At 42.3% G+C, this 19010-nt stretch overlaps 2 protein-coding genes across 6 annotated transcripts in view; one reads left to right on the top strand and one right to left on the bottom strand.

Annotated features, from left to right (window-relative positions):
• The window catches only part of Nxf5 (nuclear RNA export factor 5), a 59426-nt gene extending 46655 nt beyond the window's left edge, over nucleotides 1-12771 (bottom strand). The window contains exon 1 of the mRNA XM_087601001.1: nucleotides 12688-12771. Within this exon, the coding sequence (XP_087457127.1) occupies nucleotides 12688-12730 (43 nt within the window). The 5' untranslated portion in view covers nucleotides 12731-12771. The remainder of the gene's footprint in view (nucleotides 1-12687) is intronic.
• Tcp11x2 (t-complex 11 family, X-linked 2) overlaps nucleotides 10843-19010 on the top strand; it is a 521515-nt gene continuing 513347 nt past the window's right edge. For 3 of the 5 annotated variants that reach the window (NM_001433439.1, XM_087600692.1, NM_001433438.1), the window contains exons 1-2: nucleotides 10885-10940; nucleotides 11413-11547. Coding sequence is in view for 1 of the 5 variants with exons in the window: in NM_001433438.1 (NP_001420367.1) it covers nucleotides 11424-11547 (124 nt within the window). In the remaining 4 variants the exon portion in view is untranslated. Of the gene's footprint in view, nucleotides 10941-11412; nucleotides 11548-15852; nucleotides 15872-19010 lie in introns of those variants that run through there. The other 2 variants (XM_087600691.1, XM_087600689.1) reach the window with 2 other exon arrangements.

The raw sequence follows: 19010 nt of genomic DNA, 5'->3' as shown, positions 1-19010 counted from the left end.
CGGGGAGATCCATGTATAGTCTGAATGTCTTTTACTTAACAGTTAATACCCACTTACAAGTTAGTACATACCATGTTTGTCTTTCGGGCCCTGGGTTGCCTTGCTCAGGATGCTTTTCTTTCTAGTTCCATTCTTTTGCCTGCAAATTTCATGATGTTATTTATTTTTTTTTTTACAGTTAAGTAATATTCCATTGTGTAAATGTACCACATTTTCTTTATCCATTCTTCAGCTGAGGAACATCTGGGTTGTTTCCAGTTTCAGACTATTATAAATAAAGCTGCTATGGACATAACTGAGTTAGTGTCCTTGTGACAGAATAGATCATTCTCTGTGTGTATACCCAGGAATAGAATAGCCGGGTCTTGAGATAGATCGAGTCCCAATTTTCTGAGAAACTACTTTACTTCCAAAGTGGCTGTACAAGTTTGTACTTGAGAAGCTACTAGAAGGAAAACTACATTCCAAGGAAGCTAACCACACACACAAAAATGGAGGAAATAAATTATCTCACACCAGCAAACACACACGCACACACACACACACACACACACACACACACACACACACACACACCAAAATAACAGGAATTAAAAATCACTGGTCATTAATATCTTTGAATATCCGTGAACTCAATTCCCCAATAAAAAGACACAGATTATTGGAATGAATGAGAGAAAAGGATCCATCATTCTGCTGTATACAAGAAACACTCTTGAGCAAACATGATAAGCATCAACTTAGAGTAAAGGGCTGGAAAAAGACTTTCCAAGCAAATGTACCCAAGAAACAAGGTGGACTAGCCATTCTAATATCCAATGAAATAGACTTTCAACCAAAATGAATAAAAGAGATAGGGAAGAACACTTCATACTCATCAAAGGACAATGCACTAAGACAATATATAAATTCTAACATGTAAGCCCAAAATGCAAGGGTATCCACATTCAAAAAAACACTAAAGCTTAAATCACACATCAAACTTCACACATTAATAGTTTGAGAATTCAATACCCTACTCTCACCAATAGACAGGTCACCCAGATAAAAATGGAGAATTAATGGAACTAACAGATGTTATGAACCAAAAGGACCTAACATATATCTACAGCACATTTCACCCAAAATGTAAAATATATAATATATATAATATATATATATTATATATTTTTTTCCTGGAACCTTCTCCAAAACTGACCATGTACTCATTTTACAAAGTCAGCATCAACAGATACAAGAAAATTTAAACAACCTCCTGTATCTTATCAGACCACTGTGGATTAAAGTGGATTTCACCAACAGACACAACAGAAAGTCTACTACTTATGGAAACTGAACAACTCTTTACAGTTTCTTCATCACAGTCATGTAAGTACGAGAGTTTTGAGTGTTCTTGCCTCCTACCTCTTGCTTTAAGAGGAAAATGTGACTGATTAAGGCAGTAATGGTGACCAATTAAGAAAGAGTGCTAGACTTCCATTCACTTTTTTCTCAAATTGTTTGATTATTGCTATTACTTCTTAGAAATTCTCTTAGAAATTGCTTGGTTACCAAGACCAACCATAGTCAAAATTCCAATGGGATAGTTTACAGAAATAGAGAAAAAGAACATAAATTGCATATGGAAGCACAAATGATCCTAAATAGCAAAAAGAATAACAATAGAGATATCGGTATATGTGATCTCAACATATTCTACAGAGCAATGGTAGCAGATAGAACACTGGAACCAAAATAAACTCATGACAAAGATACTGAGAACACACACAGAAAAAAAGCATCTTCTTTTCTTTCTTCTTTTTCAAGACAGGGTTTCTCTGTTTATCCTTGCCTATCCTGGAACTCACTCTGTAAACCAGGCTGGTCTTGAACTCAGATATCATCCTGCCTCTGCTTCATAAGTGCTGGGAATAAAGGTGGGCACCACCATGCCAGGATGTGAAAAGAGTATTTTCAACTTAATAGTAATATTAAAACTAAATAAACACCTGTAGAAGAGTGAAACAAGGCCATTTCTTATCCTGTACAAGGCTCAAACGGGATAAAAGATTATAACACTTATAATCTAAAACTTCTTCAGGAAAATAGGGATAAGATTTCAAAATATAGGCATAGGTAAGGACCTTCTGAAACACACTTTTAAAACATGGGAAATAATCCTAAACATAAACAAATGTCATTGTTTGAAATTCAAAACAAGGTGTATAGCTAGAAAATATTTACCCTCATTCTGTCTTACAGGACATTAGAACATTGCTAACTGCCTGTGGGAGTTCTATCTGTTGTGGGGTATCTATTAAAGACGATTGCTTGGATATGGGTTTAAGTCAATAGGAAGTCTTTATTAGCCATCAAGCAACTACACTGGGTGTTTGGGATCCCAGTGTAGCATACATGTTCACCCATGCCTTAAAAAAAGTTTTTGTATGCTCAATAAAGATAATTAAAGAAACACAGGTAGAATTAGATACCTAATGCCACTCTCATTTTATAGATAAGGAAGCAGTATCAAATTAGGTTTCTTAATATTCTCAGAGTTACTCATTGAATTCAATGTCAAGGTATTGATTTTTTAAAATTACTTTTATTTTATGTTTTTTTTTATATGGATGACTGTGCACCATAAGCATTTGTATTTCATTTGGAGCCAGAAGAGGGTATTGGATCCTGGAATCCTTTGGGTTTGGAGCTATAGATCACGGTGAGCCACTGTGTGGGTTCTGGGAATCAAACCTGGGTCCTCTGAAAGACCAGCCAGTGCTATTACCTACTGAGCCGTCTCTCCAACTCTTTAAGACATTGATATCTGTGACATTGAGGGGGGGGATGACAAGTATCAGAATAATTATTCTTGAGCATTTCCATCTATAGTGCCTTTTTAAAACAACCTGATGACTCAGGACATGGCCAACACTTTCTTGTTTGGTGTTCCATCAAGCACTTACAAACAACAACAACAACAACAACAACAACAACAACAACAACAACAACAACAACAACAGCAGCAGTAAATCAAACAAAAATAAAGCCTTTTACTGAGGAATCAGAACCAGAGAAATGTTCAGAAAAATATTTTCTCACATTCTCCAGGAGAGGGCATGCATTTACCATATTCTCAGTCAATTTATGTTCTTGCCACCAGTTTTTTCTGCAAACAGGCATTTCAAAGTTAAGACTTGGACTGCATCATGGTTCAAATGATTTGACTTTATGAGGTTTAGTTGAGTTTGAACCAGTATGTGGTTCCTCTAAAACCCTCAAACTCACTGTAGGATGCTCTACTATTCCCAAAACAACAGAAACTCCATTGACAGAATCATCCTGAGACTTTCAGGCTTTTTGTTCTTCCTTAAGTGCACTTTATCAGCTATTCTGTACCTCTCTGTTAGCCAGTGTGCATAAGGTTTATATTTAAAACCCCCTTTCACAGATCTCCAATACTGCTAAGACAAAATTCTCAAAGCACAGGAAACAAAAGAGAAAACGTTTAAATATTATCAGACCAAACAAAACCTTCTGCATGGCAGAGGAAACTAGAGAGTGATTACACAACACACATAAAGGAATAAAACATTTTGTAAGCTAATAGATAATAGAAACAGGGCAGGTACTTGGAGTTATAAACTGAAGCAGAAACCAAGAAGGAGTGCTGCTTGCTCAGATACATACATACACATACACACACATATATATATCACATCCACACATATATATCACAAACACACACACACACACACACACACACACACACACACACACACACACACACACATATATATATATATATATATATATATATATATATATATATATATATAAAATCTCACTTGCCTAGAGGAGTTGGCACCCACCTGCAGTGGGCTGTGCCTTCCAAAATAAATCATTGATCAAGACCATAGCCTAATCTGATACAATTTCTCAATTGAGATTTCCACTTCCAAGTATCTAGATTTATGTGAAGTTGATAAAACTAACCAGCACATTCTATAAATATTCATTTAAAAAGTGCACAAAAGACATAAGTAGGGACTTCCTGCCCCAAAAACCCACATGTAAATAATCCATAGGCATGTGCAAAATTTGTTGGCATTGCTAATCAAGATATATGAATTAAAACCACAGTGAGACAGCATCTCATTGCTATTAGAGCATTTATTATCAAAGACTCATTATAATAAGGGGAAACAAAGATTACAGAAAAAGATTTTTCATGTACTCTTGGTTAATGTAGATTATTGAAGGCATTGTAGAAAACAGTATGGTGATACCTCAGAAAATTAAAAATAATACTATCATATGATCTACCAATATTGCTACTACCTGAAAGAACTAAACATGTCAGAGATATCTGCACTTCTGTATAACCCCAAATTGAAGTCTGATGAATAGACAATGAAAAAAAAAATATATATATATCTCAGAACATTACTCTGCCACAAAATGTTGCAATCCCACAATCTGAAGCAAAATCAATGGAACTGGAAGACATTATGCAAAGTTAAAACAACCAAGCACAATTAAAAAAAAAACTACATGACTTCAGTCACGTATGGTCTTACAGGATTGTGTTTACCAGAAGCTGAAGAGAGTACTGGGGAAGATACAAAAAACTTGGTGTAGGAGGACTAATTCTCTCAAGCTATTTAACTTTTCTAAGTGGCAGACCACAACAGTTGGATGTTGTTTCCTGAGGTCAGCAAAGTCCCTGATAAGAGCAAAGATATAATATACCACAACATTAAACTTTTCTAGAGTCTGATTTTTGTCTGTGCTTTATGTTAATTGAACCTGTTAGTCACCTCTGCCACTTTAATAGTATGTTGTACTCTATTAATTCAGATGAGGCATCAGCGATGTTACAATAATTGTCCATAGCCTTCCACCTCCAATTAAATAAAAACACTAATAAACTAATTGTACGTATCAAGAGGAACTTGTATAGGCCAGTTTTGGGGTTGTAGGTATAATTCCCATTTGGGAGTATATTTTAATTTTATATCTTTCCAGGACAGATACACAATATTTGGTGCCCAAGTAGTTACCCAGTTGGGGGAGGGGGCCACCCACTCATCTACAATTTTTTAACCCAGAATTGCTCCTGTCTAAATGAAATACAAAAGTGGGGAGCAGAGACTGAAGGAATGTCCATTCAGAGACTGCCCCACCTGGGGATACATCCCATATGCAGACGCCAAACCTAGACACTATTGCTGATGCCAAGAAGTGCATGCTGACAGGAGCCTGATAAGAGTGTCTCCTGTGAGGCTACGCCAGAGCCTTACTGATACAGATGAGGATAAAATAAAGAAAATATCCAATTTACAAAAAAGAATTCTTGAAAAATTTTAAAAATATTTTAAAAGTCCAACCAACATTCAAATCTGTCAAGGATAGGTAAGTATGGGCAGGTGGTCTTTTTCTCATTCAAATTCAGTTTTTCTTTTCATAAAACGTTTTTGTTTTGCTGCTTTGTCTCGTGAATAATTTTATTAATGTAAAATATTTTATTATATTAAGGGAGGAGAAAAAGGGTACGAGTGTATCACGGAAGAAATGTATTAAGATCAAGAAATCTACAGAGCACAAAGGGCAGTTTGCTGAGGTGGAAAAAGATGAATGTGTTCACACTGTACCTAGAGCACCTCGTGTACTGGAACAAGAGGATCTCATTCTGTGAGAGTTCCCGCCCCTAACCTCCTTACAGATGAAACTACTTGAAAGAAACAAGGACCAGGCTTATCCAGAGGGACGGGCATTATCCTGTCTAGGAGTGTACCATCTGTATCTCTTCCCTGTGTTAAAGGATATTGTGCTTCTGGGGCGCACTATTCATGCCTGTGCTGGCGAATTCTGCCTTAGGATGTAAAAAGGAATTGGCATGTGGCTGCACAAAGAATAGCTGGTGAAACTGCATGCCCCACACAGACCAGTTAATGCCAAGGAATGGAGACTTCAGGGGGGAATATGAAGAGATTATAGGGAATTTTCACTTCCTCCTTGTTATGGTTCTCAGATCCTATAGAAAGGTGAATATTGTTTTTTTTTTTCTTTTCTTTTAAAACACATTCTACTGGTTTGTTTCTTTTTAGTGGTGGCCTGGGGCCTTTGCACTGACTTATTGAACATGGTTGGTTAATTTCTATGCCCTATATACACCATGGAGAGGTGAAGTGGAAGGTTTCTGGATGTGTCATGTGATGCTGTCTCCTGTAGTGTTTTGAAGAGACAGATCCATGCAGTGTTTTGCCGGGGCAAGACCTGTGGGAGGACACATGATGTTTGGAGAGAGCATAAGTAGAACTGAACTGAGAGTGAAGGGCATGTTTGCATAGCTAGCTTTGAAACAATTAATTGGCCTCACATGTTTGCTGATCTTTGCTTCGTTGAGAAAGACATGGCAGAGAACTTCTTTTGGCATCCCCTCAGGTCCTGGTTGTTCCTGCTAACTCTTGCCAATTTAGTGGAATCTTGGCTGGCGGTTTCTGCTGGATCATGCCACTGCTGCTGATTTGTGTTTGGTGTCCTAACACTACTGAACTGGACTGCTGGTATCCTGACAAACAGAGATTGGAATCACCTCAAAGAACTACTTCTAAACAGGTCCACATCCCCGTGTCCTACTTATCATCTTTTCTCCCCTACCTTTGCATGGTAGGCTAGAGGGGGAGGGGTCAAAGAATTTGAAACACCTTATACAAATTTTAATTAAAGGATTTAAAAAACCTGAGCCTATAAAAAAAGTCCTTCTCAGCAAAGTGTATTTGTGGTACCAAATGTTTCTTTTGTTTGTATATCTATGTCTATCTCTTAAATCCAAAACTTTTTTGATACAATTTTATTGAACACATTTTCTGTTTTGTTTTTAATCTCAGCTCCTTTTTGTACTTCACTGATTCCTAAGTTTGTTCTTTTGAATATCTTTTAAAGTTCTTGGAATTTGGCCATGTTTATTTATATTTTTCTTTATACATATCACACACACATGCACACGCACACACACACACACACACACACACACACACACACACACACACACACACATCTAGATGTGTTATTGTATTGACCTTGTCCTCCATCTTTGGTATTCTTTTCCCTGCTTAGTGTTATCTAGTGAGGGTCGACTTGTCTATTTTGTAACATTTCTGCCTAGTTCTCCTTAAGGGTCTCAATTTCCTTGAAAAATTTGTTTCTCCATGATTTTAGATTTCTTCTCCAAATTATCAGCTATGGCAACTTTCCTGTCTCCCCCCTGAACTGCTTTCTTCACCTCGTCTTCTTTGAGTCCTTGGTGTGCTCACTGAACCTTCTCAAAAGTAGGGCACTGATTTTTTTGTCTTAGCCATCTCAGTGACTTTGGTTTCTGGTATTATGGATTGCTGAGCTTGTAGACGTGACACTATGGCTTATTTTTTACCATGTTTGTTTTTGTGGGTTTTTTTTTTGTCTCTTACACATCTGTTGTGATGGGCATGCTCCCAGCTTGTATTACTTCCATTTCCCCCCTCCGTGTCTTTATAATGAGTCCCTCTGGTGTGTAGTCTTCACCTAGTTTTATGTTACTGTCCTGGGTTAAGCTGACCAGAGTAATGGATACAGTGATCTGATAGTAGTTCCACTATTAATTTGTGATAGAAGACATGTGCAAGTCACTATTGTCCTTAAAGAGTTTCAAAGACAGTGGTATCTAGGTAATGATTGAAAAAAAGGGGGGATAATTTTTAGGCTTTTAAAGATAAAGGTAATAATAATTACAAAGTGTCCATTAGTTAGGGTTTCTATTGTTGTGACAAAACATAACCATAAACAACTTGGGAAGGAAATGATTTGTTTCTATTATACTTCCACATCACAGTTCATTATCGAGGTAAGTCCACACAGGACCTCAAGGCAGCAACCTGGAGGCATGAACTGAAGCAGAAGCCATGGAGGAGTGATGCTTAGTGGTTTGTTCCTTATGGCTTGCTCAATCTGCTTGCTTCTAGCACTCCAGCTTAGGCGGAGCAGCCCCACAGGCTTGCCCACAAACCAATCTACTTGGGACATTTTCTCAGTTGAGGTTCCTTCTTCTCAAATGATTAAACTGGCATCAAGTTGATATTAAAAACTAGTCACAGTGGGTGTTAATTCCAGTGAAAAGGATATTTTTTTCTGGGCCAAGGCAGATTAATTTGACTTCTATATATTTCCCCATCATCCCTGCCAAGGGAATTTGATGTTGAAATGCATTCAAGGAGACTGCTTAACTGATTAGAATTAAATCTTAAATGCAATTTCAGATATCCCTGGCTGGTGCTTAAACAATGCGATTTTGTTAGAAAATGACTTTGGGCTTTTTTTGAAAATACTTAGAGTGAAGCCAAATAGGAAAAAAGTGAGAAATCATTTGAATCTTTCAATAAAATATAATTGATCATTCCCCTCCTCCAACTCTTTCCACCCCATCTCTCTACTCAGGTGAGGAGGAATGAAGATTTACTGGTTACTCTTACATTATAGTCTCCACTTAAAGTGATACTTTATCAACCAAGTTACTTCATATATTATTATGCCAAGAACATAGAGTGAATTCTGTGCAGACTAAGATGTTCTTGAATATCTTAGAACTTTCTTCTTCAAGATTAACTTGTCAAAGATACCTACATTCTGTTACTATTGATAACAAGGGATGATTATGATAAAAATTTGAAAAATGTATAATTTTATTTTATGAAAACATAAGTTAATGTGTTAAGAAACTAAGTGAAGGTCTGGGTGTACATACATCATGCTAGAAAAACACCCATAAAACATAAAACAACAATAAACAGTATTTTTTAAAGAAATTAAGTGAAGGTAAATTAGTACTATTGTATGGAGCAAACATCTTCTAAATTATTTTTTCCTTTAAAAAAATGAAGCCGGCAAATTTTGCATTTGTAATCAACTAATGGACTAAGTAGAATAGGAGCTACCCCAGCATCCTTATTTTCTATATATCTTTAAAATATTATTTATTTATTTATTCTTTTATTTATCATATCTCCCTTACCTTTCATTCTTCCAAACTCTGGCTCTCTTTCAAATTCATGACTTCTGTTTTTTATTAATTGTTCATATATATATGTGATATATATATGATATATATTATATATATATATTCCTAAACACATAAATATACCATGCTCAGGCTATATAATACATGTATGAATATATAATATTTGTATGAATGTGTATTCTAGGCTGACCATTTTTTGTTGGATCACCCATTGGCATGCCCTTTCCTAGTGAAGACTATTTGCCCTTCCTTCTCTTAGAATCCTTTAATTGTCTGGAGTTCTTCCTGTATGGTTGAGGTCTCCTGAGCTTCCCCCATAATTCACTTCATCATGTCTTGTTGCCCCTATTCAGCTTATGTTTAAGTAGCCATGTTGGTGAGCTAGTATTAAATTTGAATTGCAATGAAAAATGGGCTGATAACTCAGCTGGAAGAACACAAACAAAAATCTATGTCCTTTCTCTGCCCCCTGGTCTGGTGGTTTTACCACATACGTTTTATGACTAGAAAATTTAAATGACCATTAGTTTCTATGTTTATGAAATGTGAATTTAACTATCCCCCTGTGGTGGGGTATCCAACAGAGAAGACCAAAAGAAAGGCTTTATTAGCCTTCCAGAGACTACACTGGTTATTCAGGATCATGGTGTAGCTGCAAGCCTTTCTCAGGGTAAGCTTTTAAGCACAAAAAAAATATACTCGGGGTTGATATACTTCAGTTAACAAGAACAGTTTCCCAGAAGCGGAACTATAGAAGCAGAAAAGCAAGGTTAGTACATTTAGAGACTTTCCTGGATCTACATTAACTTTGATTAGGCCTTTGCTTTAATTTTGCAATTAGTGCTGTCTGTGTGCTGAATATTATGGTCTGAATGGTAGTTACATCATAGAATCAGCTCTGGTAAGGTCTGAGGTCCTACTAAGGTCTGGAGTACCTTCTTCTATTACCTTTTGTGGACACATTTACTCAAAAGAAAAAACAAACAATCAAATACTATTTTAGAATTTTATAACTTTCTTGGTATTTCATTGTTAACATCAATAGAAAATATAGAGAAAGAAGTTTGCTTTCTTTCTTTCTTCCTTTCTTCCTTCCTTCCTTCCTTCCTTCCTTCCTTCCTTTCTTTCTTTCGTTCTTTCTTTCTTTCTTTCTTTCTTTCTTTCTTTTGGCTTTTTTTTGATATAGGCTTTCTCTGTATATGTAGTCCTGGCTGTCTTAGAACTCATTCTGTAGACCAGGCTGGCTTGAACTCACAGAGATCCACCTGCCTCTGCCTCCTAAATGCTGAGATTAAAGGCATGAGCCACCACTGCCAGGTGAAAAAGAGACTTTTGAACAGCAGAAATTTAAACAAGAATATGTTCCTTTTATTTCTTAAATAGTTATCTGCAAGCATTAAGCTTTTGTCTGGAGGAGTGGGACTAGATGCTTTGAACAGTTTCTTGATTTCAGATGAAAGCAAAACCTAGAGATTAATTCTAATCCCAAAGAAGCTAAAACCTAAAGATTAATTCTAATCTCAAAAGGATAGCAGCCTGAAAGCTTCACAAAGGAAATTTTAGCCTTTTAACCTCTATTGTGTAGTAATGTAAACTCGTTTGCCTGTTGGCCATATTTTCTGGGGTACTCAGGATGTAAAAATAACTCCCATTTACTTCCCCAGGAAGTCCACCATCCTTTGTGACTTATTTTGGGCTCTCTTAACATAGTATGATGTGTAGGGGGGTGTGCTCCTGAGGGCCTCATAACTTCAATGGTTCGTCCAAAGCCTTCCCTGATGAAATCCCCTCTCCCTGGTTGCTATGGTATATTCCATGGACTCCTCAACCGGGGAGCCACAGGGATTTTCAGTTGTAAGAGCAGCCACCACGGGGAAAGGCAGTCAAACACCCAGGACCAGAAGAGGTAAGGAACCAAGGTACCTAGGGCCTTGTGTGTATGAATATAAATTAATCAGCTGTCCAAGTTTAGAATGCCAGATATCTAGGTAGATCTGAAACAAAAATTCAAGAGGAAGAACCTCTTCATAGTTTGACTGATAAAGTAACTGTGTCTTCCTTCTGGTGAGTCCATTTTTGGATCATAGTTTCTCTTTTGCTTGCTTAATACTTAAATCTTTTATTTTAGTAAAGGAAATTCCACTAGGCCCAAGTTTTTCTTAATGTATGTTTAAGTACCCAGGTTCTGTCTCTTGGAGTCCCTGGAAGCACTTTTACCCTCAACAAGGAATAGCAAGTGTAATCACAAAGGAATCAACAAGGAATAGCAAGTGTAATCACAAAGGCCCAGCCCAGCTCTTGAAGAGCTCCTCCCACCCTGTCCTTGAGGCAGGTTCATATTACAAACACATATCCCTCTTTTTTCTTTTTCATTCCAGATACCACCAATATGCCCAAAACTAAGAAAAATATATCCCAAAAGGACTCCAGTCCGACTGAAATTAGAGTCCCAAAACCAGAAACATCAACCAAGAACCAGGAAGATAAGACCAGTTCAGAGGTTCCATTTCCAGGTGGGTCAGTAATGACAATTATTCTGACTAGTTAAATGATTGGGAAACTGTCAGAGTTGCTTTTAAGGGCTATTGAGAAAGCCTTTTGTCAGGAAGTCATTTCTTCATCATGTTTTGCCCATCCTCTTTTGTGTTCATTTTTTTGTCTTTCTTTCACTTTTATCTTTACATATAGGGACTAGGTCTTTGGTAAGTGAAATTAAGATTAAGTTTTAGAGACAAGGTATAACCATCTGTGTTTGAAGCCTTATTACTGTTTGAATTTGTTAAAGACACGAGGAAGGTGAAGTAGCTATAACAGGGTAGTTATGTGAGTTCCCATATGAACTCACAGTGATGGTGACAGCGTGCACAAGATCTGCACAAGCCCAAACCAGACAGACTCCCAGCATGAGTGGTGGAGGTAACCACAGAGTTTCATCCTTAGTTGTGTGGGTGGCTACACTTCAGTTATCAAGAACTCCTCAGTTCTGTTGTAGACATCTGTTGATCCATGAACATAAGAAGACTTGTTCCAGTTTTTAGTGTCTCTGATTTGTATTTTTAGGATTTGGTAATACTCATTTTAAAGATCTTACATATACTTAGGCAATTTTATTCTAAGGAATATTTTTCTGACTATTTTGATAGAATTAGTTCAATGAATTCTTTCTTTCCAAATTTAGTACTGATATGTAGAAAAGCTTCATTTTTTAAAAATTAGGACACTTTTATACATGACTATAACATACCTTGACAAAATTTCCTCCCTGTTATTTTCTCTTGTTCTGCTGAACTATTTCTTACATCCAACTGGTCTCCCTTCTACTCCCATGCTTGCTTTTGTGACTGAGTAAATTTAAATGGAGTTGCATGGATGAGGATGGGTAGGGGTTATTTACTGGCATTTGGGTGGATCTTAAAGGCTGTGTGTGTGTGTGTGTGTGTGTGTGTGTGTGTGTGTGTGTATGTGTGTGTGTGTGTGTGTGTGTTGGGGGAAAACAATCTCATCCCTGGCATTGGTTAACTACCCAAAGCCCCTCAGAGTGAAATGGAACCTTATGAGTCCCTCCTCCCTCCACCATGGAGAGTTGATGGACTTGATCATGTTTGGGTATTGTGCAGGTAAGTACTATGGGTTCGTAGTTGCAATAACCGTACCATATTCAGAAGACAGTAGCTTTTCACAGAACACGTCCACCATCTCTGGCTCTTAAGTTTTTCCTCATCCTTTTCTGTAGACCTTGGAGGAGGTAATAAAGAGATTTCATTTAATGCTGGCCACTAAACAGTCTCTCTCAGTCTTTTGTGCTGCTGAGTCTGAATTAACTGCCATTCAATGCAGGAATGAACTTCTCTGACAAGGGTTAGAGTATCACTTATGTTTTAGTATAAGCACAAATATTTAGAAGTCAACAGGACAGCATCCATCTAGCAAAATAATCATAGTGCATTTTCCACTGGGTCTGTGTCTTCCCTAGCCATGGGCTTTGGACCTGGTTTATAATCCCAGGCGTGGATTTTGTCCTATGGAACAGACCCGACCCCAATCACAAAGCAGTTGCTTTGTTTCCTAATAGTAATGCCACTGATGTATAGCTGCAAGCATCTTGCCTGTCAGGTAAGTGTTTATTGCAACTTAGGTGCATAATATCTGCTATAGGTTCTCATATTTGAATACTTGATCCCCAGCTATTGGAATATTTGGAAAGGTTGTGTCATCTTTAGTATGTGGCTTCTTCACTAGGGAGAAGGTTTTGAGGTATAGGATGGCCTCATTTTCTCTTTACTCTCTGACTCCTGAGTATATTGGTTCTCTAGCTCTGGCTCTGGTTCTGTCTTTGGCATTGCTCTAGCTTTGACTCCAGGTCTCTGTCTCTGTCTGTCTCTGGCTCTATATCTCTGGTTCTGTCTTTTGGATCTGTCCTTTGCACTGATCTTTCTCTGTCTCTGTCACCTTCTCTGTCTCTGGTTAAGGCTCTCTGTCTGTGGCTGTGGTTCAGGCTTTTTGGCTCTGGCTGGCTGGCTCTAAGTATGGTTCTAACTTTGTCTCTATATATTTAACGCTGGCACTGGCTCAGGCTCCGTGGCTCCATGGCTTCCTGGCTCTCTGGCTCCCTGGCTCCCTGGCTCCCTGACTCCCTGGTTCCCTGGCTCCCTGACTCCCTGACTCCCTGACTCCCTGGCTCTTTGGGTGTTGCTTTTACTCTGACTGTTCCTGTTCTGGCTCTGGCTGTGTGCTAACTATTTGTCAAACCCTAATTCTGGCTCTAGCTCTGGCATCAGCTATAACTCTCTGACTCTGCCTATGGCTCTGGGTCTCTGGATCCAGCTCTCTCCTTTTGGCTATAACTCTCAATCTCTGGTTCTTTGGCACTGGCTCTGATGCTGCCTCTGATGCTGGCTTTCTGGCTCTGGCTTTGGCTTTGTCTCTCTCTCTCTCTGGATCTCTGCCCTTTTTTTGTCTCTCTGGGTGTGGCTATGGTTTGGCTTTGGCTCTGGATATCTGGCTTTCTGCTTCTGGCTCTCAGGCTCTTGACTGATCTGTGCTTCTTTCTCTCACTCTGAGTGTCTGGCTCTGTGGCTCTGGCTCAGTCTCTAGCACTAGCTACCCGTCTTTGGCTCTGGCTCTGGCTCTAACTCTAGTTCTTAGCCTCTGTCTCTGTCTTTCTGGTTCTGGCTCTGCCTATGGCTTTAGCTCTCAGGTCTGCCTCTGGTTATGGCTATTGGTCCCTGGATTTCTGGCAGTGGATTTGGCTATGGCTTTGGCTCTCTGGCCCTGTGCCTCTGGTTATTACTCTGGCTCTATTGTTCTGGCTTGGGCTTTGGCTCTCTTTCTGGTTCTGGATCTGGATGTTTGGCTGTGGATATGGCAATGATTCTGGTTCAGCCTCTATCAGTCTCTCTGTCTTTGTGGTTCTGTCAGTCTGGTCCTGGCTCTCTGTCTCACTGACTCTATTTCTACATCTGGCTCTCTTCTTTGGCTCTGGCTGTGGCTCTCCTGTACCTCGCTGGCACTTGCTCTGACTTGGCTCTTTAGCACTGCCTCTGGCTCTCTGGCTCTGGCTCTGCCTCTGGCTCTGGCTCTGCCTCTGGCTCTGGCTCTGCCTCTGCCTCTGCCTCTCTGCCTCTGCCTCTGCCTCTGCCTCTGCCTCTCTGCCTCTGCCTCTGCCTCTGCCTCTGCCTCTGCCTCTGCCTCTGCCTCTGCCTCTGCCTCTGCCTCTGCCTCTGCCTCTGCCTCTGCCTCTGCCTCTTACTTTCTTGTTCAAGCTCTCTGGATTTGAATTTCGTCATCTGGCTTTCTGCATCTGGCTCTGGCTTTCCTCTTGCTTCCTCGCTCTGGCCCTTGTTTTCACTCTGCCTGTGGCTCTGGCTCTGGCTGTGGCTCTGCCTCTCTGTGTCTGACTCTCTGCCTCTAAATGTGTTTCTGGCTCTCTAGTCCTGACTCTTTGACTCTATGACTCTGGTTCTACCTCAGGCTCTGTTCTCTGGCTCTGGCTCTGGCTCTGGATATTTGGTACTGGCTTTGGCTCTGTCTCAATGCCTGTCTCTGTCTTTCTTGCTCAGGCTCTCTGTCTCTGTCTTTCTGCCTCTGTCTCTGTCTCTGTCTTTCTGCCTCTGGCTCTGGCTCTGGCTCTGGCTCTGGCTCTGGCTATTACTCTGGCACTGGCACTTTGTTTCTGATTCTGTCTAAGCGTCTATGGTTCTCTGTCTCTGGATTGAGCTCTGACTGTAGTTCTGTCTCTCTGTTTCTGTCTGTCTCTCTTTCTCCCTCTAGCTGTGGCTCTGTCTTTCTGGCCCTATCTCTCTGTCTTTCTGGAGCTCTGGCTCTCAGGCTTTCATTCTACCTGTGGCTCTCTGGCTCTGCCTCTCTGGCTCTGGGCTCTCTGGTAGCTCTTGCTCAGATTCTGGTTTTGGCTTTGGCTCTGGAGTTGCATTGGGTCTTTATCTCTGATTCTGGCTCTGACCCTGGCTCTCTCTGGCTGTGGTTCCATCTATAGCTCTGCCTCTAGTTCTAGCTCTCAATCTGGTTCATAGATCTGGGTCAGTCTCTCTCTGTCTCTCTGTGTGTCTCTGTCTCTCTGTGTGTCTCTGTCTCTGTCTCTGTCTCTGTCTCTCTCTCTCTCTCTCTCTCTCTCTCTCTCTCTCTCTCTCTCTCTGGTCTGGCTCAGTCTGTCTCACTGTCACTGTCTCTCTGCTTTTGGTAATCTCTCTGGCTCCAGGGCTCTTAATCTGGCTCTCTGGTCCTTTAAATCTGACTCTGAGTTGGCTCGTGTTCTGGCCCTCTGGGTCTATCTCTAGCTCTCTGAAACTAACTCTGGCTCTGCCCATGGTTCTTGCTCAGGTCTTGACTCTGGTCTGACTTTCGCTCTGGCTCTGGCTCTGGCCCTCTGTCTGTGACTGTGTCTTTTTCTCTGTCACACCTGTCTCTGGATCTGCCACTCATTCTGAGTCTGGATCTGTGATTCTCTGGTTCTGGCTCTGGCTCTGGCTCAGTCTCTTTGGAACTGGCTCTTGCTCTCTGCCTCTGCCTGTACCTTGTCTGTACCTTTGTCTCTGCTTCTGCTTTTGCCTTCTGGCTCATGTCTGTGATGCTGGATTTCTGCCTCTGGATCTGGCTCTCCTTTGGCTCTCTGTCTTTGCCTCTGTCTCAGCCTTTGGTTCTAGCTCTTGTTCTGACTTCAGCTTTGACTCTGTCTCTGGATCTCTCCTTTTTGTCTCTCTGTATCTGGCTATGTTTCTGGGTTAAGATCTTCCTATTTGGATCTCGGTCTCTAGATCTTCGGCTGTGTATCTTTCTGGCTCTGGTTTCTGTTCCATAGCTCTCTGACTCTCTGACTCTGGTTTCTGGTTTTCTGTCTCTCTCTCTCTGACACTCTGCCTCTCTGTCCCTCTGTCTCCCTGTCTCCCTGTCTCCCTGTCGCCCTGTCACCGTGTCTCCCTGTCTCTCTGGCTCCCTGGCTCCCTGACTCCCTTCTCTCTGTTTCTGTCTCTCTGTCTCTCTCTGTCTGTGTCTCTGTCTGTGTCTCTCTGTGTCTCTGTCTCCCTCTCTGTGTATCTGTGTCTCTGTGTCTCTGTCTGTCTGTCTGTCTGTCTGTCTGTCTGTCTCTCTCTCTCTAACTCTCTTTCTCTCTCTGTCTCTCTGACTCCCTGGCTACCAGTCTCCCTGGCTCCCTGGCACACTGGCTCTCTGAATCTTGGGCACCTAGATACCCTGGTTCCCTGGCTCTCTGTCTATCTGGCTCACTGGCTCTCCACCTCTCTGGCTCTCTGGCTCCCTGGCTTCCTGTCTCCCTGTCTCCCTGTTTCTCTAGCTCTCAGGCTCTCTGTCTCTCCAGCTCCCTGGCTCCCTGGTTCCCTGGCTGTCTGCTTCCCTGTCTCCCTGGCTCCCTATCTCTCTGCCTCCCTGTCTCCCTGTGTCTCTGGTCCCCTGGGTATTTGATTTTATGGCTCTCTGGCTGTCTGGTTCTCTGGCTCTCTGGCTCTCTATCTCTCTGCCTCACTGTCTCCTTGTCTCCCTCTGTCTCTGGTCCCTGGATAATGGTTTTCTGGTTTTCTGACTGTCTGAATCACTGGTTCCACAGCTCCCTAGGTCTGAGGCACTCTGGCCTTCTGTATCCTTGGATCACTGGGGCTCTCTGCCTCTCTGGCTCCCTGTCTCCCATGCTCCCTGATTCTCTGGCTTCCTGACTCCCTTCTCTCTGTTTCTGTATCTCTTTCTCTCTGTGTCTCTATCTCTCTCTCTGTCTCTCTGTCTCTCTTTTTCTGTCTCTGTCTCTCTGTCTCTGTCTCTCTATCTCTCTTAATCTCTCTCTCTGTCTCTCTCTTTCTGTCTCTCTCCCTCTCTCTCTCTCTCTTTCTCTCTCTCTCTCTGACTCCCTGGCGCCCAGTCTCTCTGGCTCCCTGGCTTCTGTTCTGCCTGGCTCTCTGGCTCTCTGATTTTTGACTCTCTGTCTGTCTGGCTCACTGGCTCTCCACCTCTCTGGCTCCATGGCTTCCTATCTCCCTGTGTCCCTGTGTGCCTGTCTCCCTGTATCCCTGTCTCTCCGGCTCCCTGGCTCCCTGACTCCCTAGTTCCTTGGTTCCCTGGCTCTCTGCTTTCCTCTCTCCCTGGCTCTCTATCTCTCTGCCTCCCTCCCTCCTTGTCTCCCGCTGTCTCTGACCCCTGGATAATGGTTTTCTGGTTCTCTGACTGTCTGGCTCTCTGTCTCCCCAGCTCCCTGGGTGTGTGGCACTGTGGCCTTCTGGATCCTTGGATCACTAGATCACTATCTCTGTGGCTCTCTGGCTCCCTGTCTCCCTGTCTCCCTGTCTCCCTGTCTCCCTGTCTCCCTGTCTCCCAGTCTCCCTGTCTCCCTGTCTCCCAGTCTCCCTGTCTCCCTGTCTCCCTGTCTCCCTGTCTCCCTGTCTCCCAGTCTCCCTGTCTCCCTGTCTCCCTGTCTCCCTGTCTACCTGTCTCCCTGTCTACCTGTGTCCCTGTGTCCCTGTGTCCCTGTGTCCCTGTCTCCCTGTCTCCCTGTGTCCCTGGCTCTCTGGCTCTCTGGTTACCTGGCACCCTGGCTCCCTGGCTCCCTGGATTCCTGGCTCCCTGTCTACCTGTGTTCCTGTCACACTGTCTCCCTGTCTCCCTGTCTCCCTGTCTCCCTGTCTCCCTGTCTTCCTGTCTACCTGTGTCCCTGTGTCCCTGTCTCCCTGTCTCCCTGTCTCTCCGGCTCCCTGGCTCCCTGGTTCCCTGGCTCTCTGCTTTCCTCTCTACCTAGCTCTCTATCTCTCTGCCTCCCTCCCTCCTTGTCTCCCCCTGTCTCTGACCCCTGGATAATAGTTTTCTGGTTCTCTGACTGTCTGGATCACTGTCTCCCCAGATCCCTGGGTGTGTGGCACTGTGGCCTTCTGGATCCTTGGATCACTGGATCACTGTCTCTGTGGCTCTCTGGCTCCCTGTCTCCCTGTCTCCCTGTCTCCCTATCTACCTGTGTCCCTGTGTACCTGTGTCCCTGTCTCCCTGTCTCCCTGCCTTCCTGTCTCCCTGTGACCCTGGCTCTCTGGCTCTCAGGCTCCCTGACTCCCTGTCTTCCTGTCTCCCTGTCTCCCTGCCTACCTGTGTCCCTGTGTCCCTGGCTCCCTGTGTCCCTGTCTCCCTGTCTCCCTGTGTCTCTGTCTCCCTGTCTCCCTGTCTCCCTGTGTCCCTGTCTCCATGTCTCCCTGTGTCCCTGTCTCACTGTCTCCCTGTCTCCCTGTCTTCCTGTCTCCATATCTCCCTGTCTCCCTATCACCCTGTCTCCCTGTGTCCCTGTTTTCCTGTCTCCCTGTGTCCCTGGCTCTCTGGCTCCCTGTCTCCCTGTGTCCCTGTGTCCCTGTCTCCCTGTCTCCCTGTCTACCTGTGTCCCAGGCTCTCTGGCTCACTGTGTCTCTGTGTCCCTGTGTCCCTGTGTCCCTGTGTCCCTGTGTCCCTGTGTCCCTGTCTCCCTGTCTCCCTGTCTCCT

This window comes from Rattus norvegicus, chromosome X, assembly GCF_021556685.1.
Source record: "Rattus norvegicus strain SHRSP/BbbUtx chromosome X, alternate assembly SHRSP_T2T, whole genome shotgun sequence".
NCBI classification, from domain to species: domain Eukaryota; kingdom Metazoa; phylum Chordata; class Mammalia; order Rodentia; family Muridae; genus Rattus; species Rattus norvegicus.
This window is presented reverse-complemented; position numbering and strand designations above follow the sequence as displayed.